This window comes from Armigeres subalbatus, chromosome 2 (genome assembly GCF_024139115.2).
Source record: "Armigeres subalbatus isolate Guangzhou_Male chromosome 2, GZ_Asu_2, whole genome shotgun sequence".
Lineage (NCBI taxonomy): Eukaryota > Metazoa > Arthropoda > Insecta > Diptera > Culicidae > Armigeres > Armigeres subalbatus.
In genome coordinates, this window is record NC_085140.1 from 248,090,495 (window position 1) to 248,113,406 (window position 22,912).

Here is a 22,912-nt window from a genome sequence, read left to right on the forward strand (position 1 = left end):
GTCGTAAATTAATCGATTACTTCGATTAATCGATTAATCGTTGTAATAATCGATTAAATTGGAGGCGAAATACATACATATTGTATGGAGAGAAGTATCTTTGTTATATGGCCTTACTTTAGCATCTTATGTGTCGCAAATTACATATACGATCTTGCGATTAATCGACTGGGAATAATCGAATACATTGATCATAGTAACTTATATATGACCAGATTCAGTCACAATATGGTTACTGCAACCAGATTTGCTCAACTTGTGCTGCTTGGGTAGAGGCTTCGTTCACTTGCTGAAACTCAGCAAAAAATGCTGAACAGCAAGTAGTATCAAACGTTTGTTGAAGTCCTAATATTCAATTTAAGGACAGGCAGTTTGGCCGAAGTCGAAGATCATTAAGCTCATATCTATTTGGCCCAAAGTTGCTTGGTCGAATATGTCATTTTGCCGAGCATACAAGTAGGCCGAAAGTCATTTAACCGAAATGGAAATTCTGCTGAAAATGTCGTTCGTTCGAACTGGTCATTTGACCGAAAATGTCGTTTGGCTGAAATCGAGTCGAGTACGAGACACTGAAAACGACCTTATTGTTGAGGTCGAAATACGTATCTGCCAAGGTACAATTAAGTGGTGGAATTAAATGGGACTGTACAAACTCGTCTTATGACAAGTGAAATAATTGTTTGACAGAAATGGGGCATGAGAAGGTGACTGCTTGAAATGAGAAACGAGAAATGAGGAGTAAGAAGTGAGATGTCTTATTTCGTACTTCTCATTTCTCACTTCTTGCTTCTCACTTTGCACTCATCACTTCTTACTTCTCATTATCACTTCTCACTGTGAGTAATGCGCAATTAAGAAGTCATTTCTTACTCCTTATTTCGCATTTCTCACTTTTCACAGTGAGAATTGAGAAGTGATAAATGAAGAATGAGAGGTGAGATGTGAAGAGTGGAACGTTTCACTTCTCACTTTTTGTTTCTTTCTTCTCACTTCTCAATTATTGTTTAATCTCTTTATTTAGAATAAGTTCAAGTTACTGCACATTCGATGCTTCCAGTAAGCATTTCGCTCTTTGAAGGAAGCACAACACCAGACAACGGGCCAGCGTGCAACGTCCATTGGCTCTACCAAACACTTTTGGCTTGCGAAAAGTTTTGCGACTGAGGTGGAAATCAAACCCACACTTCGCAGCACAATGTGATTAAATGCCTATCGACACTAACCACACGGCCATAAATAAATAAAATAACCATTGTTCAGGGTCGTAGGGTGGTCCTGTGGATGTTCGTTCACTGAGTTGGTGGATGTTCTTCACTGCTACAATCTTCACATCCTTGCTGTTCTTATAACTTGGAACTATATCTTTCTTCTTGTTGTCACTGCAGCTGGTGTTGCCAGATTTCAAGGAGGCACAATATCCCTATTTATGTCTTTTTTCTTGCACTAGCTGAACTGATGTCCACGGAATGCGCAATCGGCAGGAAAACTCATTTCCCCACTCATGACTCATTCAACAAACACATTTATGGTTGTATGAGCTTTTCGGCCAATTGACCTGTTCTTTAAAATGACATTCTCGGCGTATCGTATTGTCATCGTTATGGAAACATTATCGCGCAATGCTAAATGCACTGTGAGTGAACTAACGACAACCAGATGGCGATAGTGTGCAAACGTCAAACGCAAGCGAATCTGATTGAAGCGCCATCGGTGGTCGATTGACCACTTACAAAAAATTGAATCTATCGTTAAAAAGGTGAACGATGGAACTTATGTTGAGTGAGACGTCTGTTTCTCTGTGGTATTGCCAAATGTCCCTTTTTACAAACGATCATTTGGATCAAACGGCATTACCGGTCAATTGACCTGTTCGGCCAACTGAGTTTCTCTGCTGGATGTCCCTTTCGCTCAAATGACATTTTCAGTCGAACGACCTACGGCCAAACAACCCTTCTCCATTTAGTTATTGTTATTTCAAGTCACTTGGAAGCCTTCGTTTAAAATGCTGGGATGTCACATTTCAAGAATTCTTCGGAATTCTTCTTTCAAGGAGTTGGAAGTCTCTTTTTAAGAGGCTCGGAAACCTTCTTTCAAGAGACTCGGGAGCTTTTTTTTTCAAGAGGCTCGAAAGCCTCCTTTTAAGAGGCACGGAAGCCTCCTTTTAAGAAGCTCCTCCTTTCAAGAGCTCAAGCCTCCTAAGAGCTCAAGCCTCCTTTCAAGAGGCTCTCCTTTCAAGGCTCAGGAAGCCTCCTTTCAAGAGGCTCAGGCCTCAAGAGCTCAAGAGGCTCAAGCCTCTTTCAAGGCTCAGGCCTCCTTTCAAGAGCTCAGGCCTCCTTTCAAGAGGCTCAGAAGCCTCCTTTCAAGAGGCTCAGAGCCTCCTTTCAAGAGCTCAGGCCTCCTTTCAAGAGCTCAAGCCTCCTTTCAAGAGGCTCAAGCCTCCTTTCAAGAGCTCAGCCTCCTTTCAAGAGCTCAGAGCCTCCTTTCAAGAGAGCCTCCTTTCAAGAGCTCAGCCTCCTTTCAAGAGCTGCCTCCTTTCAAGAGGCTCAGGCCTCCTTTCAAGAGGCTCAAGCCTCCTTTCAAGAGGCTCAAGCCTCCTTTCAAGAGCTCAGAGCCTCCTTTCAAGAGGCTCAGAAGCCTCCTTCAAGAGGCTCAGAAGCCTCCTTTCAAGAGGCTCAGAAGCCTCCTTTCAAGAGGCTCAGAGCCTCCTTTCAAGAGGCTCAGAAGCCTCCTTTCAAGAGGCTCAGAGCCTCCTTTCAAGAGGCTCAGAAGCCTCCTTTCAAGAGCTCGGAAGCCTCCTTTCAAGAGGCTCAGGCCTCCTTTCAAGAGGCTCAGAAGCCTCCTTTCAAGAGGCTCAGAGCCTCCTTTCAAGAGCTCAGAAGCCTCCTTTCAAGAGGCTCAGGAAGCCTCCTTTCAAGAGGCCTCCTTTCAAGAGCTCAAGCCTCCTTTCAAGAGGCTCGGAAGCCTCCTTTCAAGAGGCTCAGGCCTCCTTTCAAGAGGCTCAAGCCTCCTTTCAAGAGCTCAGAGCCTCCTTTCAAGAGGCTCAAGCCTCCTTTCAAGAGGCTCAGAGCCTCCTTTCAAGAGCTCGGAAGCCTCCTTTCAAGAGGCTCAGGAAGCCTCCTTTCAAGGCTCGGAAGCCTCCTTTCAAGAGGCTCAGAGCCTCCTTTCAAGAGCTCAGAAGCCTCCTTTCAAGAGGCTCAGAAGCCTCCTTTCAAGAGGCTCAGAAGCCTCCTTTCAAGAGCTCAGAAGCCTCCTTTCAAGAGGCTCAGGAAGCCTCCTTTCAAGAGGCTCAGAAGCCTCCTTTCAAGAGCTCAGAGCCTCCTTTCAAGAGCTCAGGAAGCCTCCTTTCAAGAGGCTCCAGAAGCCTCCTTTCAAGAGGCTCCAGAGCCTCCTTTCAAGAGGCTCAGGAAGCCTCCTTTCAAGAGGCTCGGAAGCCTCCTTTCAGAGCTGGAAGCCTCCTTTCAAGAGCTCAGAAGCCTCCTTCAAGAGCTCGGCCTCCTTTCAAGAGGCTCAGGAAGCCTCCTTTCAAGAGCTCAGAAGCCTCCTTTCAAGAGGCTCAAGCCTCCTTTCAAGAGGCTCAGAGCCTCCTTTCAAGAGCTCCAGAAGCCTCTTTCAAGAGGCTCAGCCTCCTTTCAAGAGGCTCAGAGCCTCCTCAGTGGCTCAGGCCTCCTTTCAAGAGGCTCAGAGCCTCCTTTCAAGAGACTCAGGCCTCCTTTCAAGAGAGCTCAAGCCTCCTTTCAAGAGGCTCAGGAAGCCTCCTTTCAGAGGCTCAGAAGCCTCCTTTCAAGAGCTCAAGCCTCCTTTCAAGAAGGCTCAGGAAGCCTCCTTTCAAGAGGCTCCGGAAGCCTCCTTTCAAGAGGCTCGAAGCCTCCTTTCAAGAGACTCAGCCTCCTTTCAAGAGGCTCCAGAGCCTCCTTTCCAAGGCTCAGGAAGCCTCCTTTCAGAGGCTCGAAGCCTCCTTTCAAGAGCTCAGGCCTCAGGCTCAGAGCCTCCTTTCAAGAGCTCAGAGCCTCCTTTCAAAGGCTCCAGGCCTCCTTTCAAGAAGGCTCAGAAGCCTCCTTTCAAGAAGGCTCAGGCCTCCTTTCAAGAGGCTCAAGCCTCCTTTCAAGAGAGCTCAAGCCTCCTTTCAAGAGGCTCAGAAGCCTCCTTTCAAGAGCTCAAGCCTCCTTTCAAGAGGCTCAGAGCCTCCTTTCAAGAGCTCAGAAGCCTCCTTTCAAGAGCTCAGAAGCCTCCTTTCCAAGAGAGCTCGAAGCCTCCTTTCAAGAGAGCTCCAAAGCCTCCTTTCAAGAGCTCAGGCCTCCTTTCAAGAGGCTCAGAAGCCTCCTTTCAGAGGCTCAGAGCCTCCTTTCAAGAGGCTCAGGAAGCCTCCTTTCAAGAAGCTCGGAAGCCTCCTTTCAAGAGCTCAGAAGCCTCCTTTCAAGGCTCGAAGCCTCCTTTCAAGAGGCTCAGGAAGCCTCCTTTCAAGAGGCTCAGGCCTCCTTTCAAGGGCTCCAGGAAGCCTCCTTTCAAGAGGCTTGGAAGCCTCCTTTCAAGAAACTCAGGCCTCCTTTCAAGAGGCTCAGGAAGCCTCCTCCTTTCAAGAGCTCAGGAAGCCTCCTTTCAAGAGGCTCAGGCCTCCTTTCAAGAGCTCAGGAAGCCTCCTTTCAGAGGCTCAGGAAGCCTCCTTTCAAGAAGCCAGAGCCTCCCTTTCAAGAGGCTCAGGAAGCCTCCTTTCAGAGGCTCAGGCCTCCTTTCAAGAGGCTCAGAGCCTCCTTTCAAGAGGCTCAGGCCTCCTTTCAAGAGGCTCAGAGCCTCCTTTCAAGAGGCTCAGAGCCTCCTTTCAGAGCTCAGGCCTCCTTTCAAGAGCTCGGAAGCCTCCTTTCAAGAGGCTCCAGAGCCTCCTTTCAAGAGGCTCAGAAGCCTCCTTTCAAGAGGCTCAGGAAGCCTCCTTTCAAGAAGGCTCAGGCCTCCTTTCAAGAGGCTCAAGCCTCAGCCTCCTTTCAAGAGGCTCGGAAGCCTCCTTTCAAGAAGGCTCAGAGCCTCCTTTCAAGAGGCTCAGGAAGCCTCCTTTCAAGAGGCTCAGAAGCCTCCTTTCAAGAGGCTCAGAGCCTCCTTTCCAGAGGCTCGGAACCCTCCTCACAGAGGCTTAGAAGCCTTCTCTCCCTTTCCAAGGGGCTCGGAAGCCTCCTTTCAAGAGGCTCGGAAGCCTCCTTTCAAGAGGCTCGGAAGCCTCCTTTCAAGAGGCTCGGAAGCCTCCTTCCAAGAGGCTCGGAAGCTTCCTTTCAAGAGGGTCGGAAGCATTTTTTCAAGGACCTTTTTTCAAGACGCTGAGAAGAGTCTTTTCAAGATATTCCGAACCCTCCTCTTAAGATGCCCGGAAGCCTCCTTTCAAGAGGTTTGGAAGCCGCCTGTCAAGAGGTTCGGAATCCTACTTTCAGGAGGCTTGGGAGCTTTCTCTTAGGGAAGCCTCCAAAAGTTCTCAAAGTCCTGTGAAAGCTTGATGTATAAAAATATTTTAAACCGGAAAATTTCACGAAATAACGAAAATTCCAGACATAGTCTATTCAGATTTTGCCATTTATGATAATAAATATCATGATAAATAATAAATTGATGCCAATTTGTTATTTATTATGTTAAATGGCGTATGGGGCCTGCCACAATAGATCAACCAGCTGGTCGCAGTGGAAAATGTACCAATCAAGGAAAAAGGAGTTAAATGTCGTAATCTAAATAGGCTATTAGAGAGTCATATATCCCGTTAGTTTTAAGGTCCGTTTTTAATATATCTTATGAAATACGCTTATTTTCATTTACAGCGATAAAAATAGGGCGTAACTTAATGAAAGCGTCTCAAAAGTTGAAAACCGCTGGTCTAGAACTTTCGTGATCATTTTCCAAGTGTTAAATTTATCCGCAGTATAAATAGCACGTGCTATAAAAGCATTCGCCGCCAGAAACCACCACGTGGCGGACAAATTTTCATAAAAATTAAAGTTCATCTGACATGCTTGACTGATTCTAGCGTACAATCAGCTGATGAGCTTTTAAACTGTCAATACGAAGACACTTGCTTCTCCCTTCGCCAACTGTTTCTCACGGACTGGGGTGAGGACTACCGCGTTCAAAATTTATCCTGACTACTGATCAAAAACAGCTCCAATATTTTACTCACGTTTGATGCACACCGCTTCGTGGTTCTGAACCTCGCATTCCTGCCCGGCTTCGCACGGATTGCCGGCCTGGCAGGGGTTGATGCACGCTCCGTTGATGCAGGACCGTTCCGCAGGGCACTCGTCACTGTGTCTACATCCAATTTCTGCAAAATCGTACAAAATGATATTAGTGCGACTCATGTAGCGGGTTCCCCCGATCGTTCGATGCTTCATCATCTGACATTATTGTTACTGTAATGGAAGTTGACGATATTTATGTAACTAAACTTGAGTAGGGAGTTGGCAATGAAAATGTCTACGGGGGGAGATTGATGGGGTGCTACTCCTACATTTGCGCTACGGTTCTAAGCTCTATGCATGACCACGACTACGAATGGGTATTTGGACTACGCAAGCAGTACAAAGCGAAGCATTCCAGCTACGTAAAGCTACTTCTTCATGCAGACATAAGCAGTAGGTCAAAGCAAAGTGTGTTTTCCCTGGTATTAGTGTAAGTTGTAAAACAATATCCCAATCACCGATCAGTTATGTACACTGAACATTTACAGCTACGGTAGAATACAACAAGAGATCATTGGTTTCGTACTTCGCACGACATGCACTATTCACGACGCTTCCGATAAATTCCCTGTTCGTGCACGGTTCACCGGTTCCGTAACTTTACAGAAGATCTACTGGAATAGAGCCAGAAAATACCAAAAGTGAGTTCGACACCGTTTTATAGCCAGAGATAGATAGATATATTGGGATGCTGCTAGCAGAGTACAAGAATGGGCCTTCAACAGTCTGCTATGTGGATGTCGATTGATTTTTCGCTGATAATAATTCATGCGGCTGCAGTTGTCTGGTCTGCAGTACAATGAGGCGCTTCTGCACTTGGGGTGCCACATTGCTAGAGGAATGATTCAGGATCTAACAGAGAGTTGCAGCAAGTTTTGTGCCATTCAGGATTTCTCTAAGATTGACCCGACGGAATATCCGATCGCAGAGCTTCGCATCTTCTAACCGTTGCTTCAGGTACCTGCGAGTAGGGATGGACCAGACAGAGGCGAGAATAGAGGATGCACTACGATAGATGGACCTCTCCCCAACCTGATCAAGACTGATATTGGATGATGCATTCCAATGGAAGTTGTGAATGAGTTCCAATGCGGTGGATTCAGGTACCGTATGAATGGACCCCGCATGAACCCCGATTGTCCGGGAAGGAAAAAGTGTACTCAACGAGTATTCTGCAGCAGCGGTTTAGATGCGGGAAAGCTCGTATCGGTCCATCGGACAACCGACTAGGAGAGATTCAGTGAATATATTACCTGATTCTTCTATACAATTGGCTGAATCAACGGGGTCAGCTTTATTGCAAATGCACTTCGGCTGGTGGTTCAGGGTGAGGCAGGGTATATCGCGGGGACAAGGATTGGCGGACCGACACGGATCGATACACATACGGTCGACGCAGGTTTCGTTCTGCAAGCAGTTTCCATCTGTGAAGCACACTTGCGAGGGAACAAGTGGCGCCATGGTCGTTGCAAAATCGTACACGTTCGTTATCACCCTGTCTGGTGTGGTGGTGAAGCCCTCGGTAGTGGTTGAGGTCTTGGCGAATGGTGTGGTGGTTTCTTCCACAACTGTCGTGCTTAGAGTTGTTGTTGGACCATCGTCTGTGCTTATTGTGGAAGCGGTTGATGGTTCGGTACTTCCAGTGACTCTACCTTCCCTGGTGTCGGTTGTCGACTCAGTACTCTTCGGAGTGCTGGTTGTCGTCTTGGATGGTTCGTCTTCTTTGTTTACAATTTCCTCACTATCATAGTCGTAATCTTCGTCCTTGTCTTCGTATGCAACCGTAGAAAGGGGAATGCTTCGGTCGTCTTCCTCATCTACGGTAAATTCTCCGGGAGAGGACTGCGTGGTTGTATTTATGTCCACGTCGTAGATGACGGTTTCAGTTTCCTTTCGGTCCTTGATCGGCTTGACGGTAGCTTCTTGATGTACGAATTCATCGTAACGCTGGGTTGTGCTACTGCGGTCGACTAATACATCGGGAAGAGTGGTCGGTCGAGTGAGCATGGTCGGAGGGACTTCGGTTTCCAGTTCAGTTGTTTTGCGGTCCTGTTTGACTAGGGTTCCAGGAGATTTGGAGGTAGTAGATGGTAGAGTTGTGGTTGATTCATCCTGCGGTGTTGATTGCGTTTCCGCGGTAGTGGGCGTATAATCACTTGTTTGAGTATCAGCCGGTTTCGTGAAAGAGCTCTGTGTGGATGAATACGGCTGTTCCGTAGTATAAGATTCAGTTACATTTTGAACTTCAGCAGATGGGATATTTGTGGATAATTCCATATCAACGCCCGTAGTGATTTCACTTGTAGAAGTGTCTAAACCCTCTTGCAATGATGTTATTGTTGTTGATTCGGTTGGTTCACCGGTTATAGTGGTAGGCTTTCCGAAACTCAAAGTTGATAAAGTACCCAATTCAGTAACGGTACTTTCTGTTATAACTTCAGATTGCGTTCCGACGGTTGTTACCTCTGACAACTTTGATGTTGACGTCGTCGGAGACGACTGCTTATCATCGTGTTCAAATGAACTTTCGGAAACTGTTGAGAGTGGTACATTGGAAGTCAATAAATCTGTAGTAGAATCTGTGCGACTATCATTTGCTCTGTCAAAGCCGGGAGTTGTTGAAGTATCCACTTCAGTAATTAAGTCTGTAAGTTTTTCAGTTGTTATTTCGAAGGTTTTTACTTCAGTTGTAACCGCTACAAGTCCATCTTTTTCAGAAGAGGTTTCTGTAGTCGATGGGAGTGCTGAACTTCCCTCAGATAAACCGGTTGTAATTGCTTCTGTTATAGAGTCTGTTTGATTCTCTCTGTCAAACCTAGTAGTAGCCGTTGTAATCTCATCTGTTTCAAAACCATTTTCTGTAGTCCACGAGATTGGAGAACCTTCTTCTGGTAAACTATGTGTTATCGCTTCTGAAGTAGAATCTGTTTGATTTTCCGTGTCTGATCTTGAAGTAGTAGAGCTTTCATAACTGGTAGTTGCTGAAATTGTTGAATCATTCATAAATGTTTTAATACTGTCAGTTGTCACTTCGTAGGTCTTTCTTTCAGTTGTAACCGTTGTAGTTTCATCCTTTTCAAAAACACTTTCTGTGGTTGACGACAGTAATGAGCTTATCTCGGTTAAACTAGTTGTGATCGATTCGGTAGTGGAGTCTGTACGACTTTCCACGGGAACTCTCGTAGTAGCGGATGCTTCGAAGCTGGGAGTCGTAGAGATTTCTGAATCAGTAACGAAGTCCTTAATAGTTTCTGTTGTCACTTCGCCGCTTTTCTCGTCAGTTGTTACATCTGAAAACCCTGATGGTGATGTCATCGCATACGATTTATCATACTCCGAAGAACTTTCGGTAGTTGACCTAGTTTCTAATGATTCTGTGGTAGAGTCTGTGCGACTTTCTCTGTCCGAAAAAGTAGTTTTTGAGCTTTCATAACTAAGAGTTGATGAAGTTTCTAAATCAGTAATGACACTTCCAGTTGTCACTTCGAGCATCTTTCTTTCAGTTGTTTCCTGTGTGGATTCCGTTGTCGTTGACGACATTACAGTTGATTGTTCATCATCTCGTTTGGAAGATCCTACCGTTGTCGTTTGAGTCAAAAAACTTTCATCAAGTGAGCCAGTTGTCATGGACTGTGTGCTGGGACTTGAAGTTGATGTTTCTGAATCTGACAACCCTTCAGTTGCAACTTTAGTGAATTTCTTTTCGGTAGTCATTGCTGAAAGCTCTGAACTTGTCGTCATCGGAGATGATTGCTCATCAAATTCTTCAGTAGGATTTTGCGTAGTTGTTGCGCTCATTGTGGTATCTTCATGTGAACTGACTGAGGCTACTGATTCTGTAGTAAGATCTGTGTGACTTTCCGTTTCTAATGTAGTTGTAGCAGAACTCGCAGAACCAATGGTCGACGAAGTAACGGTAGAGTCTTTGGAACTTCCCGTTGTAACGGAAGCTTCGTCTCCAGTTGTTACTTCTGGAAGATCTGACACTATCGTTGTTGTTCTCTTGTCGTCGTAAGAACTTTCCGTAGTCGAGGGTTTTCGCGAACTCACCTCTTCGGAATACGGAGCAGTCGTTCGTTCGGTAGAAAAGTTATCAACACTTTCCGTTGTTACTGAAGTCTTCCTAACAGGAGAAGTTAACAAATTATCTCCAGTCAAGGTGGAAACTTCAGCCGGACCATCTGTTACGGGTGATGGTAAGCTAGTCTTGGGCGATGCATCGGTTTTCGCGGTATCCAGGTCCGGTTCAATCGTGCTGAACACATCGGATCGGTCGATGCCGTCACCGCCGTAGGACTCTGTAGTTGTGTTACCTGCGTCGGTCGTTCCGTCAGTGTCGTCGGTCGCCGTGGGTACAGTGGACGGGGTTATGGGAACGCATTTCCGGTTGGGATTCCCGGTGTGGGTAGGGGGACAGGTGCAAGTGGGGACGTGTGCCTTCACGGTGCATATAGCCGATTGACCACAACCAGACCTACAAGGATCGAGACAACGGCCCGCTAAACACTGCAACTGTTCGCCGCAATCGGAGTGTTTCGAACAGGCGGGCGCCACCTTCTGTACTTCTTCATCATCTTGTTCTTGTGCTTCTGTAGCTGTGGAGGGTAAGTGGTAATTTGGTGTTGTAGGTTAAAAACATAAATATAATAACTTAGGTAACGAATACGAATATTATTAGAAATAGGGTTCAGTCACAATTATGTACAAATAGGTCAGGAGTGGAAGACGAGAGACACATCATTGATGCAAGTTACTATTATTTACACGTAGATAGTCTGACAGTAAGTTTAGCAAAAGTGGTAGTAAAAGTAGTGGAGTAGTGACAGTGTAGTGGTGAAGATGATAGTTTCGAAGTAAGCAGAATATTGGAAGGTGTAGTGATAGTAATGTGAGTGTAGATGAGTGACAGTGTTTTAGGGATAGTAACAAAGGACGTTGCCTACGTAGCAGATCGTAGGCAACTTCCGCATTAGGGCGCTGCTTGAATGAAGCATTTCTTGAGCCAATCGAGTGAGTATTTAGCATTTGTTTAATGCTTGTTTGTTTAATAAGTTTTTGGCTGAGCATGAGCGTGTGTGAATGTAGAGGCGTCGTTAGGGCATTTGGTTTTAATGGTTCCAATTGGCATTTTTGGTTTCGCTTTTGGTCATAGTTTCCGGATTTGAACGTTCCGATCGTGGTAGTGTTGTTGTTGAACAGTAGAGCTCGAGAATGGTAGTCTCGGGTCTCAGGAAGTGATAGAGGCTAATTTACATAAAGTCGACTGAGAGTGGTGACGTTGTAAGGGTGACCTGTTACAAAGTCCTTAGATTTACTTTGATCTAGAAGAAGAGGAAGTAACACTTAGGGAGGGAGTGTGATTGTAACACATACAGAAGTAGAGAGGAAGATCGTAGATGAAGTAGAGAGAAGAGTCTGAAGAAGTTGAATTTCTGGAGTCTGGTCCTAATTATCTGAGAGAGTAAAGAGACAGATATACTTGAGGTAGAACTCTTCTATCATTGCGCTAGTCGCCGCTAATTTCTCTGGAATTATGTTACCTTTCAAACATCCTTGATGGGCATCTCTGACGAATCCAGGAGGGCAGAATTTACAGATCGGTTTATGGTCTTCTACAAAGCATGGTGTGTCGTCAGCACATTGAGTGGCTTCGCAAGGGTTGACGCATTGGTAGTTTCGACAGGCCAGATCTGCTGGGCATCCGCTATCTCGCAGGCAAATCGAGAGCGACGGACTACAATCCTTCATGCAGATGCAAGCTGGTTTGTGATCCATTACAAGGCATGCCTTATCTTCCGGGCAGGCTGGTCCTTTAGTAGCCGAAGGCATACAAGGATTCAAACATTTTCCATCAATACAGGCCATATTGGAGGCGCAGCCATCATCGCCATGGCATTCGCGTTTCTCGGGAGCACAAATCAGTTCTCCATAGTCATTGACAATGAAGCCATGTTTACAGACGCAAACTGGACGGTGCCGTCTTGAGACGCACTTCTTATTCGGATCGCACACGAATGTGGTCGGAATGGTGCAGGGATCACTGCACTGCCCGCTGGCGTCACATCTTAGGGTAGGATCACAGTCATTATCTGTTTCGCACGCGATCGAAACGATCTTCGGATCGCTGGGTTTCGGTGTGCTCACTTCCTGGCATTTTGGGTCGGGCTTACATTCTACATTGGGTCTGCCTACATAACAGTTGGGACACGAGCAGCGCGGACGGTGGAGCACGGTTTGGCACAGGGCATTATCCCCGCATGCTCCTCGCAACGAGCAAGGGTCCGAGCACTTTCCTCCGATACAAGCCTTTTCATTGGGACATTGCATATCGTTCGCACAGGACTCGTCTAGATATGTTCATGTGATGATAATAACAGGATTTTTTAAGAATAGTAACTAGGTGTGGGAATGTGTTTGTGTGTATGAGTGTGTGTGTTTGTGGTTATGAACGTGTGTTCTTTGGGCTGAGTCTGTATGTGGATATGCCAAGTAACCATAGGGGCAAATGTACCAATATCTTATTGGCGGTATCGTCTTCTCTGCAGCTCTGGGCGCGTCCTTATCGATGAAGCTCTTACAACTTTAGAAGAAATTTTGAGGGATTGGTGCATCATACAGCATAACTTGCATCACTATCAGTTCTAGCAAACGAAGGGTACGGTATGTACGAAATACTGGTGCAGAATCTAATTCCAAAAAAAATATGTCTATCACAAACTCAAACCAAGAATTGGTCCATTTACCCCCAAAACTTCTGGACTGCTATCCAGAATTATAAAAAAATTAAAGAAATTATTTCAAAACAAACGTAAGAAATGCAATGTTCGTTACGGATCTAGTTCAGAAGGCCCTATTTTGTTGGTCGAGTTGCAGACAGACAGACATAGTTCATTGATTAGTTCCTACTTATATTCATCTACGGTGATATCGTATGGATCGAAAACCTTATAATTTGACATAAAAACGATAATAACTTATCGTTTAAGTGACAGAAGATCGAATTCTTTGAAAATCAATTTTATTGAGTGTTATTAAGAAATTTGATGAAAGCTCAGTGAGATTTGTATTGAATTAATGAAGTTTCCAATCAGGATTTAACAAACAAAAAAAACTTAAGTTTGTACCGTGAATAAAATTTAACATTAAAATTTAGCCGAACTATTTTAGGAACATTGAACATTGACTGCATTGTTTTGAATCTGTATCTAAAAAATCTGGTTAAAAATAGTTGTTTTGAAGTTTTTCTGAACCATTGAAAATTTTCCTTGATTATATGGAAAAAATCAACACAAATATATTTTCCATACAATCAAAGGTGCAGTATTCAGTAGTTCAACAGGGACGCAATAGCAGGTATTTAGATAGCTTGAAAAACACTATGTCTATTTGTCTGTGGTATATCGCTACAATATGAATGATTCTAAATCTAAATAGACCTCGAACATATCTTTTCGATGAAATGATAATGCGATAATATCTAACGCAATGAATAATGGAACTGTGGAAGCGAGATCAAAACATTTTCGAAAATTTAAAATTCTTTTCTCACAACACATGCGCTCTGCCCGGGATAGACACTGGGTGTAAATCGACTGTGGCATTGGTTAATTTTCTGTTTGTTCTCGAACAAGTTACTAATTTTGGAAATTCGAACGCCAAAACCGACCGCATATTCGCGCGATTGTATTCGGCGGCCCTTTGTTTTTATCGAGATTAAAAAAGAAAAACAAAATTTAATACACTCGTTGCTTTTTGCTACTTTTTTCTATTGAGAAGGAAAGAATTTGAAATGAAAAACAAAAATAGAACTGGAAAAAAGAATAGAGGAGAAGGAGGAAATTTGTATGTACAAAACGATAGGAGAAACTTAATCTTAGCCAATTTTCAAACGTATCACATCATACTGACAAACAGGAGTTAGATAAAACTAAAAAAAAAATTACAAAGAAAACCCAATCAAAACAACCAATTTCATTCCTTTCAGTGTATTAGGTTTGTAGGAGAGTGTTGCTGTGTATTTCGTGTACACAACCCGAGCCAAACACGTGCAAGCAATGAACTATGTGAGAAGTGTCCCGTCCACAGTTCCCAATCTGCCTGAGGAGATTTTGACTTAATTTATCCGGAAACGTAAACAATCGCTCTTTCGTTTGTTCTTTTGAAATAATTTCTTGTTAGGCGTCAATAAAAACTAAAACTAGGACTATAAAACTATAAAACGTAAAAACAAAACTCAACGCTTCAAATAACCACTAAAATCTATATAAAAAAAAGTGAGTAAGAGAGAGTGAGACAGACAAAATAAATCGATGTTTGTAGAGTTTTTGTTGTTGTTTTGTTTGTTTTGTTGATACGGGAAAATAACTGGGACTGCGCGCGGTTGGATCATACGATCCACTTGTGGACGATTTGTCGAATCGTAGATCCAGGGGTGGAGCTTTCTGACAAAATGTGTAAATCAAAGAGGGCGCAGATTGGGTAACCGCGATTATGACAGCGACATCTCTAGCCATCTATTGGGAAATAGGGTGGTTCACCAGGTGGGTTCCATAAATAGGTGATTCGTGAAAAAACAGAGGGGATAACGGTGCTGCTTCTTTTGTACAAGGTCTTAACTTCTAGGTGCTCATACATAGTTTCGGTTTGTATATGTATTTTGGGATTGTGTCTTACGTGCGGCTTTCATGCCAAAGTCACAGTACTTATTTGAATATTTATATAGCCAATTGAGACGGTATGAGATCTGTATGACTTATCATCGATTAACGCTGGATGGTTTTCGTTTGTAACTTGTGCAAATGGTGTATTAACATGGTTTGGTGGTGAATTGGGTGACAGTTCGACAACTATCCAGCGATAAAAGATGTTGTATGAGAATAATCGACTGATTGAATGGTGGCGACATCTGTTGGCGCAAGTTATGTCAAGATCGATGCAAATGCTTTTTGTTGAATGTTGGGGAGGAATTAATCGAATTATTCAAACAAATCGTTAAACAATTATGGTCGATTATTCGGACCGTGACTGGGGTACTTATTGTTGGTTGAATTTTGGATGGAAATGGTGTCGAATTATTATTTTTTTATCTTGAGGACAGCTAAACTGGAGTGGTTAACTATCTGAGGGTCAGTCGCATTTTATCGAAAAACAAACTCTAAACAAAACAAAGAAAAATACTGGATCAGTACTATGGAACTGAAGGTCGCACTTACCGTTACGGCAGATAAACTGAGTGCCGTCTCGGACGCATTCTCCTTCGGAGCATCCGGTCGTTCGACAATCGGTTACTGATCGTTCGTTCGTACCTGTACAAGCAAGAAATCAACATTTCAAAATCTCGTAATCCCCTTCACCAACGAATACTTACATTCCGTGTATGGATCGCCTCCGGGGTACAACGGCGGGCAGTAGCATTCCGGTTCGTCATGCTGCGTAACCCGACAGATGGCGTTGGTTCCACAGCGGAAGTTGTGACATTTGTTGGTTTGCTTGCCTTCGCACAGACAACCCTGTTTGGGATTTCCCATGCAGCCGGGCTGGCAAGTACATTCGTATCCGTTGGCATCCTCACGGCAGATCGTATTTTCCCCACACGGATTCTGCGAACAGCTATCCTTTTGCAGTGGTTGACATTCCTGGCGGGCGTTACCGAAGAAACCTGGCGTACATGAGCACTGAGCCTGTCGGTTAACGACACGGCACTGTGCATTGACGCCACATGCTCCGTCCTCCAAACACGGATTGGTACACTTTCCTACAACGCACTTTTTATCCAGTTCGCAGTCTTGGTTCGTTTGACATTCGTATTGCACGCAGCCTTCCCGTGGGTCCCCTTGGAATCCATCCGGGCACAAGCAGAGTGCTTGGTGGTCAGCCACTTGACAAAGGGCATTCCTGCCGCAAGCCTTTCCACCAGCACACGGGTCAACGCATCTACGATTAACGCATGATTTGTCTCCAGAGCAGTCCGTATTTCTTTGGCAACCTGCAATGCAAGCTCCGTTTTGACACAATTGCCCAGCTGGGCAAGAGCCTGGATTACACTTCGTTCGGCACCTACCGCGCGAACACGTTTGACCACATGCGCAGTCCTTGGCTTGTCTGCATTTGTCAGCACAGAATACTCCTTCTTCGTCACAGTAGCAGTAAGAGTTACATTTTTGCGGTGGTGGTGCACATGATACCAATGGATTGCCCAGATAGCCATTTGGACAGCTACACATAACTCCATGGTCAACCACGGAACACTCCGAGCAGCTCCCGCATTGTCCCAGAACCGTGCAAGGATCCGTACATTGTTTGTTGATACAAGCTTGATTGCTCGGACAATTATTATCGGATCGGCATCCCGTCTGGCAAATGCGGTTTTCGCAAATTAATCCATTCGTACAAGAGGCATCGCTATTACAAACCGTTCGACAGGTGCCACGAATGCAGCGCTCATCTTCCAAACAGTTCTGGTCATTTCGGCAAGTTGGCATACACGAGTTTCCGTAGCAAGCCTGTCCCTTCGGACAGTCATTTCTCGTCTGGCAAGATCTTTGTTCAGCCCGACATCCCGTCAAGGGGTCTCCAATTAGCGGAGGCGTACAAGTGCACTGTTTCCTGTGGTTAACCACCGAACATTGAGCATTCGTACCGCAGGCAGTCGGCTCTAGGCAAGGATCTACACATTGTTGGTTGACGCACGACAGCTGACTTGGGCAACCGGCATCGGATCTACACCCAACCATACACGTCTGTCCCTGACATACTTCTCCATTTCTACAGTCACCGTCGCGTCTGCAGATCGGTTTGCAGGTTCCTCTATCGCATCGTTCATTATTCAGGCATCCCTGATCGTTGGCACATACCGGTCGGCACAGATTTTCGATACAGGATGTGCCTTGCGCACAATCTCTATTTTCCGTACACTGCAGCGCCGGAGCACGGACGCAGCCGATCTTCGCTGTCGGACTTGGGACCATACCGTTGATGCACGAGCAACTGGCACGGTGATTGACCACCGAACAAGCCGCGTTCGGACCGCACGGATTCTCCTGGCAGGGATCCGTACACTTGTTCGCTCGGCATGTTTCACTCGCACTACAGTCGTCATCCGAATGGCATCCGTAGATGCAGCGTCCGTTCAGGCAGATGTGTCCCAAGAAGCAGTCGTTGTCCAAGCGACATGTTACTGTAATATGTCCAAGAAAACTCTTAGAAATTGAAGGGAAATTTGACCATAGGCATAGATACTTACGCATGCACTTGTTACCGATACACTTTTCGTTCAGGGCACATTCCTGATCCGCTCTACAGCGTGGTAAACACATAGATTCGTGGCAAGCGGTTCCTTCGACACAATCAGCGTTGGAAGCACATAAGACTGGAACTAAAAGGGACAAGAGAAAGATTTAATAATTGACGATCACATGGAAGACATTTCTGCGAATTTCATCAAATTCTCAACTCACTTCTTACGCACTCCAGTGCGGCATCACCCGTGAACCCGGCTGGGCAAGAGCACTGCTTGAAGTGTCCACCCATGAGGCATTCGGCGTTCATTCCGCAGGCGTTCGTTTCGTGGCACGGGTTAATGCATTGACCGTTTGAGCAGACCTCGTCCTGGTTGCACTCTTCGGTGGCGGCGCAAGCAGCTATAGGCGAAACAAAATAATGAGATCGGATCGCAAAGGTATTGAGCAAAGTGCTGAAAGGAAAAATATATCACCATCTGAGGTAAACCACCCTTGTAGGTTTGGATTAGAAGGAGTGAGAAATGGCATTCGAAGGTGACTTTAATTGTGGTGAACTTGTTAAACTAGCTGCGTACTGAATTGGATGACACCGGAGGTGGTGCGTGATTGGTGTATTGTCAATTGAATTAGTTTTGATTTATTTTTGAGATTGTGATTTGATCTTTGAAGTGATTGCTGAACTGTGAGCGAATCATGAATGGGGTGCTTGATTGAAGGATCATTTTCTCTGTTTGTCGTAGACATCGCAGACCTGAAACAAACTCACTTGAAGTTATCGGCAGCTGTTTCCTAGTTCAAGCCCAAAAAAGTACTCCCAAACACGGGAAAAATAAAGATTAAATCATGTTCAAAAGAATTCACACAATAAGATAATACTTACGCCTGCAAATTTGTCCGTAACAGTACGAATTCTCCGGGCAATCATTGTTCAGCTTGCAAGGCAACGCCAACGGTTTACATCCACTCAGCGGATCGCCTTCGTAACCCGCTCGGCATTGACATACGGCTTTGTGGTTTCTAGGTTGACATTCAGAATTAGGACTGCAGGCAGAATTTTCGCAAACATCTCGACACTTTGGTTCACCATTCGATTTGAAGCATTCCGCAACATCGGGACAGTCAGCATTGGTTTCACACTCTGCAGCCTTTTTACAACCGCTCGCATAGGGATCCCCAACCAATCCAGCTGGGCAAGAACAACGGAAAGATCCTCGGCTATTTCTACACTTGGCGTTTGCACCGCAAGGAGATTCCTTGCAGAAATCTATCAGACTACAGCCCTGCTTCGGATCTCCGGTGAACCCGGGTTGACAATAGCACACCTGTTTGTGGTCTTCTGCTGAACACAACGCATTCGCACCACAGGGATCTCCCATTAAGCAAGCGATCTTGCACGTATTTCCTTCGCACGTTTTGTCACTCGAGCATTCGTCATCAGTTTGACATTCTATCTTACGACACGTCCCGGATTTGTCCTGGAAGAACCCAGGTTTGCAATCGCAAACAGCTGAATGATCTCTGGCTGAGCATTCCGCATTTCTACCACACAGCACCCGTCCCGAACACGCGTTAATACACTCCGAACGTCCAGTGGTGTCTACCACACACGTTTCGTCGATGTCGCAGTCGTCATTGGTACGGCATTTGAACTCTTGAGTACAAATGTTGTTCTGACAGAATTGAAAATCTGGACAGCTGGAGTTTGATCGACACGTTGGTTGACATACGCCTTGAATGCAGAGTTGATCGTTAATACAATCGCGACCGCTTGAACACAGAGTACAGCAAACTCCAGCATTGCACTTCGTTCCAGCTGGACACTGTTGATCGCTATTACAGTATTGCAGTGGTACGCATCCCAGGAGCGGGTTTCCAGTTGTTCCAGGTTGGCATGAACATATAGCCAGATGGTTCTCGGATACACAATTGGCGTTTTGTCCGCAAGCATTCGTCAGTGTGCAAGGATCTAAACACTTGTAGTTGATACAGGTTTGACTTGAGGGACAATCATTGCTTTCAGTGCATTCAACTCTTAAGCAACTGATTTTTGGATCTCCGCGAGTATTAGGCGAACAGTCGCAAACAGCTTCGTGCCCCACCGCTGAACATACCGCATTTTCTCCGCAAGCATTTTCGATCGAGCATGGATTCTTGCAACGGGACTTTTCGCAAACTGCCGTAGTTGGACAATCTGAGTTTGCGATACATTCATCTGGGTTTCTACAGCCGCTGTTTATTGGGTCACCTACCAGGCCCTCCGGACAGGTACAAGTGTAACTGCCAGGAAGATTCTGGCATGTTGCACTAGTATGACACGGGTTTGCTTGGCATTCGTCTACGTCTTCACAGCGACCCCTGACGACGTCATATCCTTGAAGACAAGTGCAAATGGCCTGATGATTTTCGATGTGACATGCTCCCTTTCCGCAGTCCACTAGTTCGCAAGGATTGATACACTTATTCGTTTCGCTGTGGCATTGCCTCTCCTGTACGCAGTCTTCATCCGCTAGGCATTCAACGCGGAAGCAACCGACAGCCGTATCTCTTGCATCTCCCAAATGGCCGGATGGACATTGACATTCCGCGACGTGATCGATTATGTGACACTCGGCATTTACTCCGCACTTAGTAATCTGGCAGGAATCAGTACACTTCCCTTCAACGCAGGCCAAATTTTCCGCGCAATCACTGTTCTTGTAGCATTGGTTTGGTAGATGGCATCCAGGATTGGAGTAAGCGTCTCCAACAGTTCCCTCAGGACAACTGCAGCGATATGACCCTGGAATGTTCTCACACCGAGCTGACGCATGACAAGGGTCATCTGTACACTCATCGATATCTGAACAACCGAAAGGCGTTCCAATGAATCCCTTCATACACTTGCATTTGCTTGCAATGCATGCCTTTTGTGAAGGACAGTCCGAATCGGTACTACATCCTGGTTGACACGTACCGGCTTCATTACACACTTCCCCAGGCAAACAGTTGTTATTCGTGTAGCAAACCTTAGCGCACATATTGTTGTGACATCTTTCTCCAACGGCACAGCCATTTGTTTCCGAACACGGCAGGTTACACTGATTTGCGATACACATGTGACCTTGAGCACATTCAGCTGAACTGGTGCAAGCCTTAGGCATCCTTACGCAACCCTGTTCCGGAATGGGATTTCCTTCGAACCCTGGTGGGCATGTGCAGCTTGTCACGTGATTCACAACGGTGCACTTGGAATTCGGGCCGCATGCTCCTTCCGTTTCACAAGGATCCCTACACTTGCTGTTGATGCAAGCCTTGGAACTATCACAATCCTTGTTGCTCCTACATCCAATCAAACAGCTGCCTCCAATACATGCCTGTCCTGCATTACACTGACTGTGGCTAGAGCAGGGTTGTGAACAGATTCCATTTACGCATCTTTCTCCTCCAGAGCAGTCCTGATTGTTTCTACACACCACCATACACTGCCCATTCTGACAGACATCTCCCCCACAATCCAGATCGTTCAAACATTCGTTTACCACGCGGACACATCCGTCTCTTGCCGAACCGCTCACTCCTGGCACGTATTTGACTTTACAGCTGCAGACGGGCGATCTGTTAACTACAGTACACTTGGCGTTGACTCCACAGGCATTCGCACATGGATCGACACATTTTCCACTTACGCAAGCCGTATTCTCCGGACACTGTAGGTCGCCATTGGGACAGTCACCTTCAGGTCGGCAACCCGTCATCGGATCACCTACTTGTCCAGCTGCACATTTGCAGATGTGTCCTTCGGGCGCTGCCTCACAAATTGCAGACGGATGACAAGGATTCGGATCGCACGACATCAGTGGCGTGCATTCCACCTCAGCGATTGGATTAGGTTTGTACCCTGGAGGACACTGACAGAGAGATCGATGATTCTCCGCAATACACACGGCGTTATCCCCACACGTATCTTCCTGACAGATGTCGTAGCAGGTGTGGGTCATACGATTGCACATTTGCGTCGGTGGACAGTCGTTGTTGTAGACACAAGGCACGGATTGACAGCCGTTGCTCAAATCATAAGGATCCCCAGCGTACGATCCAGGAGGGCACTGGCATTGGGCATTGTGATTGTTGCTAACGCAAATAGCATGTGGTCCACATTGAATGTCCTCACAAGCCGGCCTACACGACAGCGCTCCCTTGTATGTGACGCACGCATCGGACTCGGAACATTCCGCACTGGTGAGGCACTTGTTTTGCAACTCTGGACGACAGCCATTTCTATCATTGGGATTTCCAATATACCCTGGCAGACACTGGCAACTTCCTCGGTGATTTGAGGACACGCAGACCGAATTCGCAGGGCACGTAAATTCTGCGCAGACCGGAGTACATTTGAGAATACCTAATTCGTCCTGTCGGCATGCTGCCACTTGGTGACATTCATCGTCACTGGCACAATCCGCAACCGATGGTTTTTCACATGAGGATGTTATGGGATTCCAAAGGAATCCTTCTTTACAATGACAAACAGGGTTGTTTTGTTCGTTTGGTTTGCACGCTTCGTTTATTCCACATGCCACGGCACTGCACGGATTGATACAAGATCGCAATCCAGTCTCAGTCGGTGCACAAATTGTGCCTTCAGCGCATTCGGAATCATCTTTGCATCCTTCGATAAGCTTAATTTCCTTCTGACATCCTAACGTCAGATCACCTGGATTGCCGTTGTAGCCACTGGCGCAGATACATGTAGACCGGTGGGCATTGGACACACAGAGAGCATTTGGACCGCACTGAAGCTTACTACAGGCATCAACACATTTTCGCACACCTTTGCCGAATTGGAAACAGATTTCTCTGCTCTGACAGTCTGCATCGTTATCGCACTGTCCTTCTGGTACGCAGCCACTTCGCAGATCCTTGGGATTCCCCGTGTGACCAGCTGGACAGACACATTTACCCGAGTCGCACGCTGCACGTGGTCCACAGTTAATTTTAGCACACTGATCCTTGCACGTTCCTCGATCGCAAGTGAATCCAGGTGGACACTGCTCCTTCTTCCCACACTGACAGCGCCTAGGATTCTCACAAATATTCTTCTCTACTTGCGAACACATGGTGAATGGATTTCCTGTATGGCCAGGTTTGCAGCGACAGTCGAAGCTGCCTGCGGTATTGATGCAAACAGCACCGTCTCCACAAACGTTATTCGTAGAACATTCGTCAATATCGTTGCACTGGACGTAAGGATTACCGACAAAGCCAGTTGGACAAATACACTCAACAGAGTTGAGCGTCTCACGGCATAATGCGTTAGGACCGCATTTCATTTGACTGCAGCTGTTTCTCGATTTGGATTCGCAAATACCGTATGGATTTCCGGTTGTACCTGGATTACAAACGCAGCTATTCTGCACCACTCCGTACTCACAGTGTGCGTTTTGCCCGCAGTCTGGAGTACAACTTGGCGTTGTGATAGCT

General features: G+C 45.9%; 1 protein-coding gene across 1 annotated transcript in view; it reads right to left on the reverse strand.

The window, feature by feature from the left end:
- The window catches only part of LOC134212048 (uncharacterized), a 472,480-nt gene that overhangs the window by 77,967 nt on the left and 371,601 nt on the right, over positions 1 to 22,912 (reverse strand). Inside the window, 7 exon segments of the mRNA XM_062689549.1 lie at positions 6,152 to 6,295; positions 11,753 to 12,559; positions 15,425 to 15,517; positions 15,580 to 17,388; positions 17,455 to 17,586; positions 17,669 to 17,851; positions 18,333 to 22,910. Of these exon segments, the coding sequence (XP_062545533.1) occupies positions 6,152 to 6,295; positions 11,753 to 12,559; positions 15,425 to 15,517; positions 15,580 to 17,388; positions 17,455 to 17,586; positions 17,669 to 17,851; positions 18,333 to 22,910 (7,746 nt within the window).